Source organism: Coregonus clupeaformis, chromosome 21 (genome assembly GCF_020615455.1).
Source record: "Coregonus clupeaformis isolate EN_2021a chromosome 21, ASM2061545v1, whole genome shotgun sequence".
Taxonomy (NCBI): domain Eukaryota; kingdom Metazoa; phylum Chordata; class Actinopteri; order Salmoniformes; family Salmonidae; genus Coregonus; species Coregonus clupeaformis.
This window is the reverse complement of record NC_059212.1, coordinates 17357877-17370652: the sequence shown is the minus strand read 5'-3', so window position 1 is coordinate 17370652 and position 12776 is coordinate 17357877. Positions and strand designations below refer to the sequence as shown.

General features: G+C 43.6%; 1 protein-coding gene across 1 annotated transcript; it reads right to left on the bottom strand.

The window, feature by feature from the left end:
• Positions 1 to 2: 2 nt before the first annotated feature.
• Positions 3 to 9646, bottom strand: LOC121535256 (dnaJ homolog subfamily B member 6). The gene is made up of 10 exons (XM_041842136.2): positions 9483 to 9646; positions 8488 to 8575; positions 8210 to 8319; positions 7715 to 7780; positions 7444 to 7554; positions 6382 to 6525; positions 5885 to 6116; positions 5622 to 5692; positions 815 to 997; positions 3 to 469 (listed from the first exon to the last, which is right to left on the bottom strand). The coding sequence occupies exons 2-10, from the start codon at positions 8550 to 8552 to the stop codon at positions 399 to 401; spliced, it is 1053 nt and encodes a 350-aa protein (XP_041698070.1). The 5' UTR covers positions 8553 to 8575; positions 9483 to 9646; the 3' UTR covers positions 3 to 398.
• Positions 9647 to 12776: the final 3130 nt, after the last annotated feature.

Below are 12776 nucleotides of genomic sequence, written 5' to 3'. Positions count from 1 at the left end.
AACGCAACTACCATTCCCCGTTAACTTTTGACAAGTCGACCCCTGCACATCACCCATTCAATATTTAAGCTAAACTAATTGACAGTGTTCCTTTAGTAATGTATATTACTGGATGTAAGGAAAGACAAGTGTCATGATTTAAACTAATTTCAATTGTAGTTTGCATGGTTTTCTGAATCATTTAGTCGGATGCACCCCACATTTTCGTATGGTTGTAAAATAGGATATATAATAGAAAAGGATTATACATTTACTGTATGTGTGCATGCTTGCTAAAGCGCTTTGAGGACCCCATATTTAAGTGTCCTTTAAAACAATATTCATTGTTAAGGGTGTATCAATAACATATTGTTTCCGTAGCTGACTAGGAGGAAAAGGATCTGTGTGTACTGTATCCATCATGTTTTTCTCTTTTTGGCATCCTCTGTGGGCTCAGGCATGGGTTTCTTCCTCTTGTTTTCACTGTGTACTGGAGAGAGATGCATAAGAAAAAGACAGCTTATTTGATTGTGGATCCAATGAGTCCAGGGCCCATATTCACATAGCAGGAATCCTGATCTAGGATGATATCTCTCCTTGTCTTATTCATTATGATTTACAAGGCTAAATTGATACTAGATCACCACTCCTACTCTTTTGATAGGCCCAGAACTACAGTATGAAAACAAATAACACATTATTCCACTTTGATTGAGAATTGAATGCCTGCACACCTTCTCCATGATGTTTCAAAGAAACTTATAAATTTAAAAAAAATTGCCCACTGTACTATTATGGGAATGTTAGGGGATCATGTATTAAAAGGGGTTCTAACCTGAAGCTGGGCTCCTTCCCTCCTCTCTGTCTGGAGTGGGCCTGTGGGAGGAAGTCTTTACATGATGATAAGGAGGACGGGGAACAGGGGACCGGGAGGCATGTGCACTGGAGGAGTGTGCAGTAACAGTTTGTCTGCACTCTTCCTGTTGGACTGCTTGAACTGTGGCATTAGGCTTTGCCCCTGAGGAGAGGAATGGGGTGTTGTAAGAAGAGAAGGGTGACACCAGTTACCCCCTACAATACATACGGTCTTCAATAGGAAACGCTCCATTGAATTTCCATGCGTGGATCAGGACAGACGTACAGTATGTAAATGAATGAACCTAAACAGGGGCAACCATCAGATGGATAATGTTGAACTGAACAGTTAATTGCTAAATACATAAAGGGGACAGAGGCAAAATGCTGTGAAATATCATATAACATGCCGTATTGTGAGTGAAAGTTGTGGCTTATTCAATAGGGTGCATTATTTTGGGACATAGAAACAAAGGAGTGAGAGAGAGAACACAGTCTGTTCTACATTGCATCTTTCTATCTGCAATAACGCTAAACATTTTCCAGTAAAGAATAATCTCCAGGGCCTGGAGTGAAACGTAGAAAATTGGGATTTAATAATCTCACATACAGTGCATTCGGAAAGTATTCAGACCCCTTGACATTTTCCAAATTTTGATATATTACAACCTTATTCTAAAATTGATTAAATAATGTTTTCCCCTCATCAATCTACACACAATATCCCATAATGACAAAGCAAAAACAGGTTTTTAGAAATTTTTGCAAATAAAAAACAGCAATACCATATTTACATTAGTATTCAGACCCATTGCTATGAGGCTCAGGTGCATCCTGTTTCCATTGATCATCCTTGAGATGTTTCTACAACTTGATTGAAGTCCACCTGTGGTAAATTCAATTGATTGGACTTGATTTGGAAAGGCACACACCTGTCTATATAAGGTCCCACAGTTGACAGTGCATGTCAGAGCAAAAACCAAGCCATGAGGTCAAAGGAATTGTCCGTAGAGCTCAGAGACAGGATTGTGTCGAGGCACATATATCTAGAGAAGGGTACCAAAAAATGTCTGCAGCATTGAAGGTCCCCAAGAACACAGTGGCCTCCATCATTCTTAAATGGAAGAAGTTTGGAACCACCAAGACTCTTCCTAGAGCTGGCCGCCGGCCAAACTGAGCAATCGGGGGAGAAGGGCCTTGGTCAGGGAGGTGACCAAGAACCCGATGATCACTCTGACAGAGCTCCAGAGTTCCTCTGTGGAGATGGGAGAACCTTCCCAAAGGACAACCATCTTTGCAGCACTCCACCAATCAGTCCATTATGGTAGAGTGGCCAGACGGAAACCACTCCTCAGTAAAAGGCACGACAGCCCGCTTGGAGTTTGCCAAAAGGCACCTAAAGGACTCTCAGACCATGAGAAACAAGATTCTCTGGTCTGATGAAACCAAGATTGAACTCTTTGGCCTGAATGCCAAGCATCACATCTGGAGGAAACCTGGCACCATCCCTTCGGTGATGCATTGTGGTGGCAGCATCATGCAGTGGGGATGTTTTTCCGCGACAGGGATTGGGAGAAGGACGGAGCAAAGTACAGAGATCCTTGATGAAAACCTGCTCTAGAGCGCTCAGGACCTCAGACTGGGGCGACGGTTCACTTTCCAACAGGACAACGACTCTAAACACACAGCCAAGACAATGCAGGAGTGGCCTCGGGACAAGTCCTTGAGTGGCCCGGCCAGAAGCCAGACTTGAACCCGATCGAACAGCTCTGGAGAGACCTGAAAATAGCTGTGCAGCGACGCTCCCCATCCAACCTGACATAGCTTGAGAGGATCTGCAGAGAAGAATGGGAGAAACTCCCCAAATACTGGTGTGCCAAGCTTGTAGCTTCATACCCAAGACTTGAGGCTGTAATCGCTGCCAAAGGTGCTTCAACAAAGTACTCAGTAAAGGGTCTGAATATTTATGTAAATGTGATATTGCAGTTTTTATATATATATATATATATATATATATATACACACTTCTCAAAAAAATAAAGGGAACACTTCAACAACACAATGTAACTCCAAGTCAATCACACTTCTGTGAAATCAAACTGTCCACGTAGGAAGCAACACTGATTGACAATACATTCCACATGCTGTTGTGCAAATGGTATAGACAACAGGTGGAAATTATAGGCAATTAGCAAGACACCCCCAATAAAGGACTGGTTTTGCAGGTGGTGACCACAGACCACTTCTCAGTTCCTATGCTTCCTGGCTGATGTTTTGGTCACTTTTGAATGCTGGCGGTGCTTTCACTCTAGTGGTAGCATGAGACGGAGTCTACAACCCACACAAGTGGCTCAGGTAGTGCAGCTCATCCAGGATGGCACATTAATGCGAGCTGTGGCAAGAAGGTTTGCTGTGTCTGTCAGCGTAGTGTCCAGAGCATGGAGGCGCTACCAGGAGACAGGCCAGTACATCAGGAGATGTGGAGGAGGCCGTAGGAGGGCAACAACCCAGCAGCAGGACTGCTACCTCCGCCTTTGTGCAAGGAGGAGCAGGAGGAGCACTGCCAGAGCCCTGCAAAATGACCTCCAGCAGGCCACAAATGTGCATGTGTCTGCTCAAACGGTCATAAACAGACTCCATGAGGGTGGTATGAGGGCCCGACGTCCACAGGTGGGGGTTGTGCTTACAGCCCAACACCGTGCAGGACGTTTGGCATTTGCCAGAGACCACCAAGATTGGCAAAATCGCCACTGGGCCCTGTGCTCTTCAAAGATGAAAGCAGGTTCACACTGAGCACGTGACAGACGTGACAGAGTCTGGAGACGCCATGGAGAACGTTCTGCTGCCTGCAACATCCTCCAGCATGACCGGTTTGGCGGTGGGTCAGTCATGGTGTTGGGTGGCATTTCTTTGGGGGGCCGCACAGCCCTCCATGTGCTCGCCAGAGGTAGCCTGACTGCCATTAGGTACCGAGATGAGATCCTCAGACCCCTTGTGAGACCATATGCTGGTGCGGTTGGCCCTGGGTTCCTCCTAATGCAAGACAATGCTAGACCTCATGTGGCTGGAGTGTGTCAGCAGTTCCTGCAAGAGGAAGGCATTGATGCTATGGACTTTCCCGCCCGTTCCCCAGACCTGAATCCAATTGAGCACATCTGGGACATCATGTCTCGCTCCATCCACCAACGCCACGTTGCACCACAGACTGTCCAGGAGTTGGCGGATGCTTTAGTCCAGGTCTGGGAGGAGATCCCTCAGGAGACCATCCGCCACCTCATCAGGAACATGCCCAGGCGTTGTAGGGAGGTCATACAGGCATGCGGAGGCCACACACACTACTGAGCCTAATTTTGACTTGTTTTAAGGACATTGCATCAAAGTTGGATCAGCCTGTAGTGTGGTTTTCCACTTTAATTTTGAGGGTGACTCCAAATCCAGACCTCCATGGGTTGATAAATTTGATTTCCATTGATAATTTTTGTGTGATTTTGTTGTCAGCACATTCAACTATGTAAAGAAAAAAGTATTTATTCATTCATTCAGATCTAGGATGTGTTATTTTAGTGTTCCCTTAATTTTTTTGAGCAGTGTATATATATATATATATATACACACATACATACATACACACACATTTTTAAATTCAAAAAAACTATTTTTGCCTTGTCATTATGGGTCACCTATACCTAAACTACAATAAATTGATTCTTATGGTAAAAGTAGCTCTTATGCTACTTTATTATGGACTCAGCTGACCAGTTGATATTATGTACATTGCAAGAATATCCTCCACTGATTATGCCTTCACACCATGAAGACTTAGTAAATGACAAGACAGCCATTTCATGCAAGATAGGGAAAATAGAATGCATGTAGAAAGATATCTAGAAGATAGAAAGCCTGTTCATGCAGTTAGTACAGTAGCATGCACTCACACAAAAGGATCAATCCTCTGTAAGCAAAGCAGCAGTTAGCAATTTAGGACGATGAATTGCTTGTTCTGTTAGAAGAAACAGCACACCACGCCACCCAAGACTGTCGGTCCCATCCCCAAAAAAGGATGAAATTCATATTTATTGATTTTAAATTGTTTTACAAAGTACACAAAATTCCTTGTATATTCATGTATCATTTATATAATGAATCGTTAATTTGTGCATGGTTATGCAATCATAACATTAAGACTGAACAACATTTATTGGCATACATGCTGAAATGAACAAAAAAACTAAAAACACTTGTATTAGAACAAATAAAATAGCATATTAACACTTTCTACCAGCATTTATAAAATAAATGTTACTAACAAAGGTTAGATAAGCAATCAGGTCGTAAACAGGGTTTTAAAGCAAGGCTTACGTTTTCCAGTTAACACTCATATCAATATCCAGATGAAAAAGCAAAGTCATGCTTTATCCAAATGCACAAAGCGTTCCTTGTCCAAAACACTATCAGAGAGACTGCAATAGAGCGAAGAAGTGCATACAGAAAGACAGTACAAACAGAAGTTCTCTGGTCCTAACTTACTTACACCATGGTCCCAAACGCAAGTAAAACACACCATCCTGAGCCAAATTGTTGACAGCTCTAATTCATAAATACATTAACAAAATGCATAGAAAATGGAATTTACCTAATGGACACTGACCTACAAACGCTAACAAGGGAAAAACAAACAAAAGTACATACATCCAAACAATGACATAACATTGTTTTTTGAGCTCAAGTTTGTGCTGGTAATGCTCCAGGAGATTACTTGTTATCCAGTCGCAGTAGTTGTTCCTTACCATTGACGGTTAGTGATCTTAACTGTCCGTCTTCTTCCACCTCTACGCGTTCCTGTCCATTCTCCACAATTCTAAAGTATTGGGGGGATTTAAGATACATTTTAGTGTTCCTTTTCTAAATCAATGCACTTCAAAAATAACCAATGTTAAAGGATACACTATCATCAGAGGCTACCTAGTTGCATTTTCCCCTTGAAAACATAATTAAAGACTAAACAAAACAATATCAACTTCACTGTGTGGTTAGAGAGCTACTAATCCACCTTTTTGTTGTGATTTTCCTGCCGTTGATGAATTTGGTGGAGGTTGATACAGAGCGGAAGTTGCCCATCCCGCCTCCTCCACCTCCACCCCCGCCGCCAAAGGAGGTGGAGGAAAAGGCGGTGAAGCCACCATGGCCTCCTCCTCCTCCTCCTCCCAGATGACCCATGTGACTCATATGGCCCATAGGACCCATATGACCCATGTGTCCCATGTGTCCGAAAGAGGTAAAGCCTGTCAGGGAACAGAGAGATGACATTCACTTATAGATCCATAACAATCACATCTCTCAATGCATCAAAAAATACATCCTCTAACTGCTTTAAGGAAAAGTAGTTCTGGATTGATAGCTGTACACTTTATTTGACAGTACAGACAGGACCAGGTGTTTCCTAAGAAATTACAAGGTGAACTGATCAATAACTTATGAATTACGTGTTTGTTTCTTTGGGATATTTTTTTTTTTTAACATCTATATCTGGGACCAGTGTTTCCTGACCTGGGTCAAATGCTGTGAAGCCTGCACCGAATGGTGGGAAGCCACCGAATCCCCCGAAGAAGGGTCCCCCCGTCCGACTCCTGCTCACCCCCCTGTGGTGCCTCCGCCCTCCACCGAAGAACTCATCCCCAAACGGATCCCCTCCTGCAGGAGAAGAGAAGGAAGAGTGTGAAGAGAAGAGACTGTGTTCAGTTTCTGGGTGACAGCTAAAGTTAAACAACAAGAAATAGCCTGCATGCTTTCAGATAAATAGACCTACACCACCTACGATTTGAAAGTGAATGTAATGCAATTTACTGACTGTAATACTCCAATCTAGTAGATGCTAAATGATTCATATTATTAGTTTCTGGGATAAGCATACTGAGTCTATAGTAACCAACCCAACATGGTCCTCATAAAGGACGACTGGCTCCCTCTGTCATCTCTGTCTTTCCTTCTCTGGTTGCCTGTTTCATCTCCGTCTTTCCTTCTCTGGCTGCCTGTTTCATCTCAGTCTTTCCTTCTCTGACTGCCTCTCATCTCCGTCTTTCCTTCTCTGGCTGCCTCTCATCTCCGTCTTTCCTTCTCTGGCTGCCTCTCATCTCCGTCTTTCCTTCTCTGGCTGCCTCTCATCTCCGTCTTTCCTTCTCTGGCTGCCTCTCATCTCCGTCTTTCCTTCTCTGGCTGCCTCTCATCTCCGTCTTTCCTTCTCTGGCTGCCTCTCATCTCCGTCTTTCCTTCTCTGGCTGCCTCTCATCTCCGTCTTTCCTTCTCTGGCTGCCTCTCATCTCCGTCTTTCCTTCTCTGGCTGCCTCTCATCTCAGTCTTTCCTTCTCTGGCTGCCTCTCATCTCCGTCCTTCCTTCTCTGGCTGCCTCTCATCGCCATCTTTCCTTCTCTGGCTGCCTCTCATCTCCATCTTTCCTTCTCTGGCTGCCTCTCATCTCCGTCCTTCCTTCTCTGTGCTCGCCTACTGATTGTCCCTCTCTTCCGTCTGCAGCTCTCTCTGTAAAAGCTTTAAGATATATGTTGTTGACAATGTATTACCAACACTCAAAAAGCAATACTCAGAAATGTTCACCAAAGAAATCAGCAAAAGGATCTCGACCGCCAAAGAACTCCCTGAAGACGTCTTCGGGATTGCGGAAGGTGAACCCTTCGTTGAAGTGATCACCATTGTGGTAATGTCCACCTAAATGAAAACACAAAGGATGAACATGGTCAGTGGAAATAATAATAAGTGTTATGATAGTTACTCTATACATCTGTAATAAACAAACAATGAAACTTTCCACAAAATAATTGTATACATTTCTGACATTTGCCAAGAGCCTAATAAAGAAACGACTTACCACCTCCAACGCTGTTTGTTGTTAGGCCTTCTTTACCATAGCGATCATACATGTTCCTTTTGTTGGCTACAACAGAATATAAAAACGTAAACTCACGTCAAAGTAAACAGTGAAATGACAAACAGGATGACAACAAGTGAGATACACTGGATGCTTGCCAAGGGTTCAGAGGGACATCACACTGGGTAAGTACCTGCAGATCAGCGTATACAGCCTTTATGGGATTATTAACGGGAATTTCAGAAGGAAACAAATGCAATATTTTGCAACCTCAACTACTCACATCACATTAACACACAGTTTAACAATAGCATAACAGTGGTGGATGCTGTTATTGTATGTGAACAAATAGCTTCCTTGAAAATAAAATAACTTATTTTGGTTAGATGTACTTTACGTGTCATGGATGCAGATATCAGTGCATTATTTATTGTTCATGTATTATAAATACTGTGTTCTCTTGACTTCAAACACCTTTCAAAATGTATGACTTACCATCTGACAGAACCTCATAGGCCTCAGAAAGTTCTTTGAACTTTTTCTCTGCCTCTTCCTTATTTTCTGGGTTTTTATCTGGATGCCATTTTAGTGCCAATTTTCTGTACCTAAAAGTAGAGAAATACATTAAACAGCAACTCAAGGGGATTTTTTTTAATGTAAGCCTATAATATCAGTAGATTGAAACATTTAAAACATTTGAAAATCCCATCATCTACATCTAGTGCCAGTCTATCTATTGGAATACATACGCTAAACTTAACAAGGATACTTACGCTTTTTTAATGTCTTCTTGAGATGCATTTCTTAGGACTCCTAAAATGTGATAATATTCCACCATGGTTTTGTATAACTTTTTCCAACCTGTGTGAATAGGAAACAGTAATGTGCACTCCTGCAAATTCTACATCTTATACAAGTTATGGTGTAAATGGGCAATTATTTCCCAAGCCTCAGGGAACAAAAAATTGAAGTACAGCAGCACCTTGAATATGGGCTAATCTATGACTTAAATTACTTTATCCTCCCCAGACTGGACTGGCAGTTGCCTGGTAACTAATTGGCATGCCTGAGTGACAGCTGGAGGATGGGGGCTTATGGTGCCATTAATGGGCAACGCTTTATCGTCCAAAGAGGTCACATTCTGGCTCAGTGTAGAACATACCCCCTGGTGCAATTTAACAATAACCAGGCCTGATTGACAACTCTGGATCAACCACAGGGGGAATGCTACAATTGTCCGTATATGTTGAAGCTCCTGATCTAGCTAACTAACATATACTAGTGGGGACATGAGTCGTTGTGCTGCGGCTGCGCTAGCCAGGTATACAACGTCAGCTAGCTAGCTACTGTTTAACTATCGATTTTATCGGAAATAATTGTATACAATTAGGCAGAGTCTCATCTTTTTCTCTTTCCGCCATATCTCTGAAATGTCACTCTGCATTATACTAGCTAATGCTGCTCACTATGTTAACGTTAGCTAGAAGATTGCTAACTCGATAGCATAGCCAGTTTTGTTCGCTGTCCTGTGCCTCCTAGCATTACACATCACCTAACAACTCAAAACCAATAATACCAAAGCTAAAGACCATACTGAATGTTCTAGCCAACATCAACATTTTGCAGTAATTTGCGTTGCTGTGAAAATTATCATTCTGTCTAGCTATCTAAGAGGCTAGCAAGCTAACTAGCTAGCTAATGTTTTTGTGATGATGCCCAGCATCAAAGGAATGTGTCACTGGTAAAACAAAAGACGTGGTCAAATTACCTTGCTCTTCAGCCGTCCCAGTTTTCTTCTATAGCCTGATAAGTTTCCAGTGGTGATGTATTATCGTTTTCCAGTTATGGTTATTCTAGAAAATGCTGCTTTGCTCCAGATAATTCAGCAGCCTTGGGTTGTTTGTAGATTTGACGTAACATCCGGTTAGCTAATCCTCTTCTTCTTTGGTGTTTCTTGACGACGGCCAGACTATAAATCCCATATTTTTTAAGTATGCTGGGGTATAATCAATGAAAAAACAGGGCAAATTCAAATCAAATCAAATTGTATTTGTCACATGCACAGAATACAACAAGTGTAGACCTTACAGTGAAGTGCTTACTTATTACCTCAACTACCTCAACTAGCCGGTGCCCCCGCACATTGACTCTGCAACGGTACCCCCCTGTATATAGCCTCCCTACTGTCACTTTATTTTACTTCTGCTCTTTTTTCTCTCAACACTTTTTTTTGTTGTTGTTTTATTTTTACTTTTTTTGTTAAAAATAAATGCACTGTTGGTTAAGGGCTGTAAGTAAGCATTTCACTGTAATGTCTGCACCTGTTGTATTCGGCACATGTGACCAATAAAATTTGATTTGATTTTGATTTGATTTGATTTACCAGCTCTTAACCAACAACGCAGTTTTAAGAAAAATAAGTGTTAAGTGTTAAAAAGAGATAAATAAAAATAAGAAAAATAGGAAAAATGGAAGAATAACAAATTATTAAAGAGCAGCAGTAAAATAACAGTAGCGAGGCTATATACAGGGGGTAACGGTAAAGAATCAATGTGCGGGGGCACAGGTTAGTCGAGGTAATTGAGGTAATACGTACATGTGGGTAGAGGTAAAGTGACTATGCATAGATAATAAACAGAGAGTAGCAGCAGCTTAAAAAGAGGGAGTGGGGTGGTTGAGAAGCCTTTTGGACCTAGACTTGGCGCTCCGGTACCGCTTGCTGTGTGGTAGCAGAGAGAACAGTCCATGACTAGGGTGGCTGGAATCTTTGTCAATTTTTAGGGCCTTCCTCTGACACCGCCTGGTATAGAGGTCCTGGATGGCAGGAAGCTTGGCCCCAGTGATGTGCTGGGCCGTACGCACTACCCTCTGTAGTGCCTTGCGGTCAGATGCCGAGCAGTTGCCATACCAGGCGGGGATGCAACCAGTCAGGATGCTCTCGATGGTGCAGCTGTAGAACGTTTTGAGGATCTGAGGACCAATGCCAAATCTTTTCAGTCTCCTGAGGGGGAATAGGCTTTGTCGTGCTCTCTTCACCACTGTCTTGGTGTGTTTGGACCATGATAGTTTGTTGGTGATGTGGACACCAAGGAACTTGAAGCTCTCAACCTGCTCCACTACAGCCCTGTCGATGAGAATGGGGGCGTGCTCGGTCCTCCTTTTCCTGTAGTCCACAATCATCTCCTTTGTCTTGATCACGTTGAGGGAGAGGTTGTTATCCTGGCACCACACGGCCAGGTCTCTGACCTCCTCCCTATATGCTGTCTCATCGTTGTCGGTGATCAGGCCTACCACTGTTGTGTCATCGGAAAACTTAATGATGGTGTTGGAGTCGTGCTTGGCCATGCAGTCATGGGTGAACAGGGAGTACAGGGGGGGACTGAGCACGCACCCCTGAGGGGCCCCCGTGTTGAGGATCAGTGTGGCAGATGTGTTGTTACCTAGCCTTACCACCTGGGGGCGGCCCGTCAGGAAGTTCAGGATCCAGTTGCAGAGGGAGGTGTTTAGTTCCAGGGTCCTTAGTTTATTGATGAGCCTTGAGGGCACCATGGATGTTGAACGCTGAGCTGTAGTCAATGAACAGCATTCTCACGTAGGTGTTCCTTTTGCCCAGGTGGGAAAGGGCAGTGTGGAGTGCAATAGAAATTGCATCATCTGTGGATCTGTTGGGGCGGTATGCAAATTGGAGTGGGTCTAGGGTTTCTGGGATAATGGTGTTGATGTGCACCATGAACAGCCTTTCAAAGCACTTCATGGCTACAGACATGAGTGCTACGGGTCAGTAGTCATATAATATAATATGCCATTTAGCAGACGCTTTTATCCAAAGCGATTTACAGTCATGTGCGCATAAATTTTTACGTATGGGTGGTCCCGGGGATCGAACCCACTACCCTGGCGTTACAAGCACCATGCTCTACCAATTGAGCTACAGAGGACCACATTTAGGCAGGTTACCTTAGTGTTCTTGGGCACAGGGACTATGGTGGACTGCTTGAAACGTTGGTATTACAGACTCAGTCAGGGACAGGTTGAACATGTCAGTGAAGACACTTGCCAGTTGGTCAGCGCATGCTCGGAGTACACGTCCTGGTAATCCGTCTGGCCCTGCGGCCTTGTGAATGTTGACCTGTTTAAAGGTCTTACTCACATCGGCTACGGAGAGCATGATCACACAGTCGTCCAGAACAGCTGATGCTCTCATGCACGCATCAGTGTTGCTTGCCTCGAAGCGAGAGTATAAGTAATTTAGCTCGTCTGGTAGGCTCATGTCACTGTGCAGCTCGCGGCTGTGCTTCCTTTTGTAATCTGTAATAGTTTGCAAGCCCTGCCACATCCGACGAGCGTCGGAGCCGGTGTTGCACGATTCAATCTTAGTCCTGTATTGACGCTTTGCCTGTTTAATGGTTCGTCGGAGGGCATAGTGGGATTTCTTATAAGCGTCCGGGTTAGAGTCCTGCTCCTTGAAAGCGGCAGCTCTACCCTTTATCTCAGTGCGGATGTTACCTGTAATCCATGGCTTCTGATTGGGGTAGGTACGTACAGTCACCGTGGGGACGATGTCATCGATACACTTATTGATGAAGCCAGTGACTGATGTGGTGTACTCCTCAATGCCATCGGAAGAATCCCAGAACATATTTCAGTCTGTGCTAGCAAAACAGTCCTGTAGCTTAGCATCTGCGTCATCTGACCACTTCTGTATTGAGCGAGTCACTGGTACTTCCTGCTTTAGTTTTTGCTTGTAAGCAGGAATCAGGAGGATAGAATTATGGTCAGATTTTCCAAATGGAGGGCGAGGGAGAGTGTTGTACGCATCTCTGTTTGTGGAGTAAAGGTAGTCTAGAGTTTTTTTTCCTCTGGTTGCACATTTAACATGCTGGTAGAAATGAGGTAAAACAGATTTAAGCTTCCCTGCATTAAAGTCCTCGGCCACTAGGAGCTCTGCCTCAAGATGAGCATTTTCTTGTTTGCTTATGGCCTTATACAGCTTGTTGAGTGTGGTCTTAGTGCCAGCATCGGTTTGTGGTGGTAAGTAGACAGCTACGAAAAATAGTGTGGT

What these genes read in the sequence shown, in the direction of transcription:
- LOC121535256 (XM_041842136.2), bottom strand. Translation starts at nt 8,552, where the DNA reads ATGGTGGAATATTATCACATTTTAGGAGTCCTAAGAAATGCATCTCAA. An exon ending in CTATGAGGTTCTGTCAGATG is followed by an intron (nt 7,781 to 8,209) that starts GTAAGTCATACA and finishes ATTCTGTTGTAG; the next exon opens with CCAACAAAAGGAACATGTAT. An exon ending in AGGAAAATCACAACAAAAAG is followed by an intron (nt 5,693 to 5,884) that starts GTGGATTAGTAG and finishes CCAATACTTTAG; the next exon opens with AATTGTGGAGAATGGACAGG.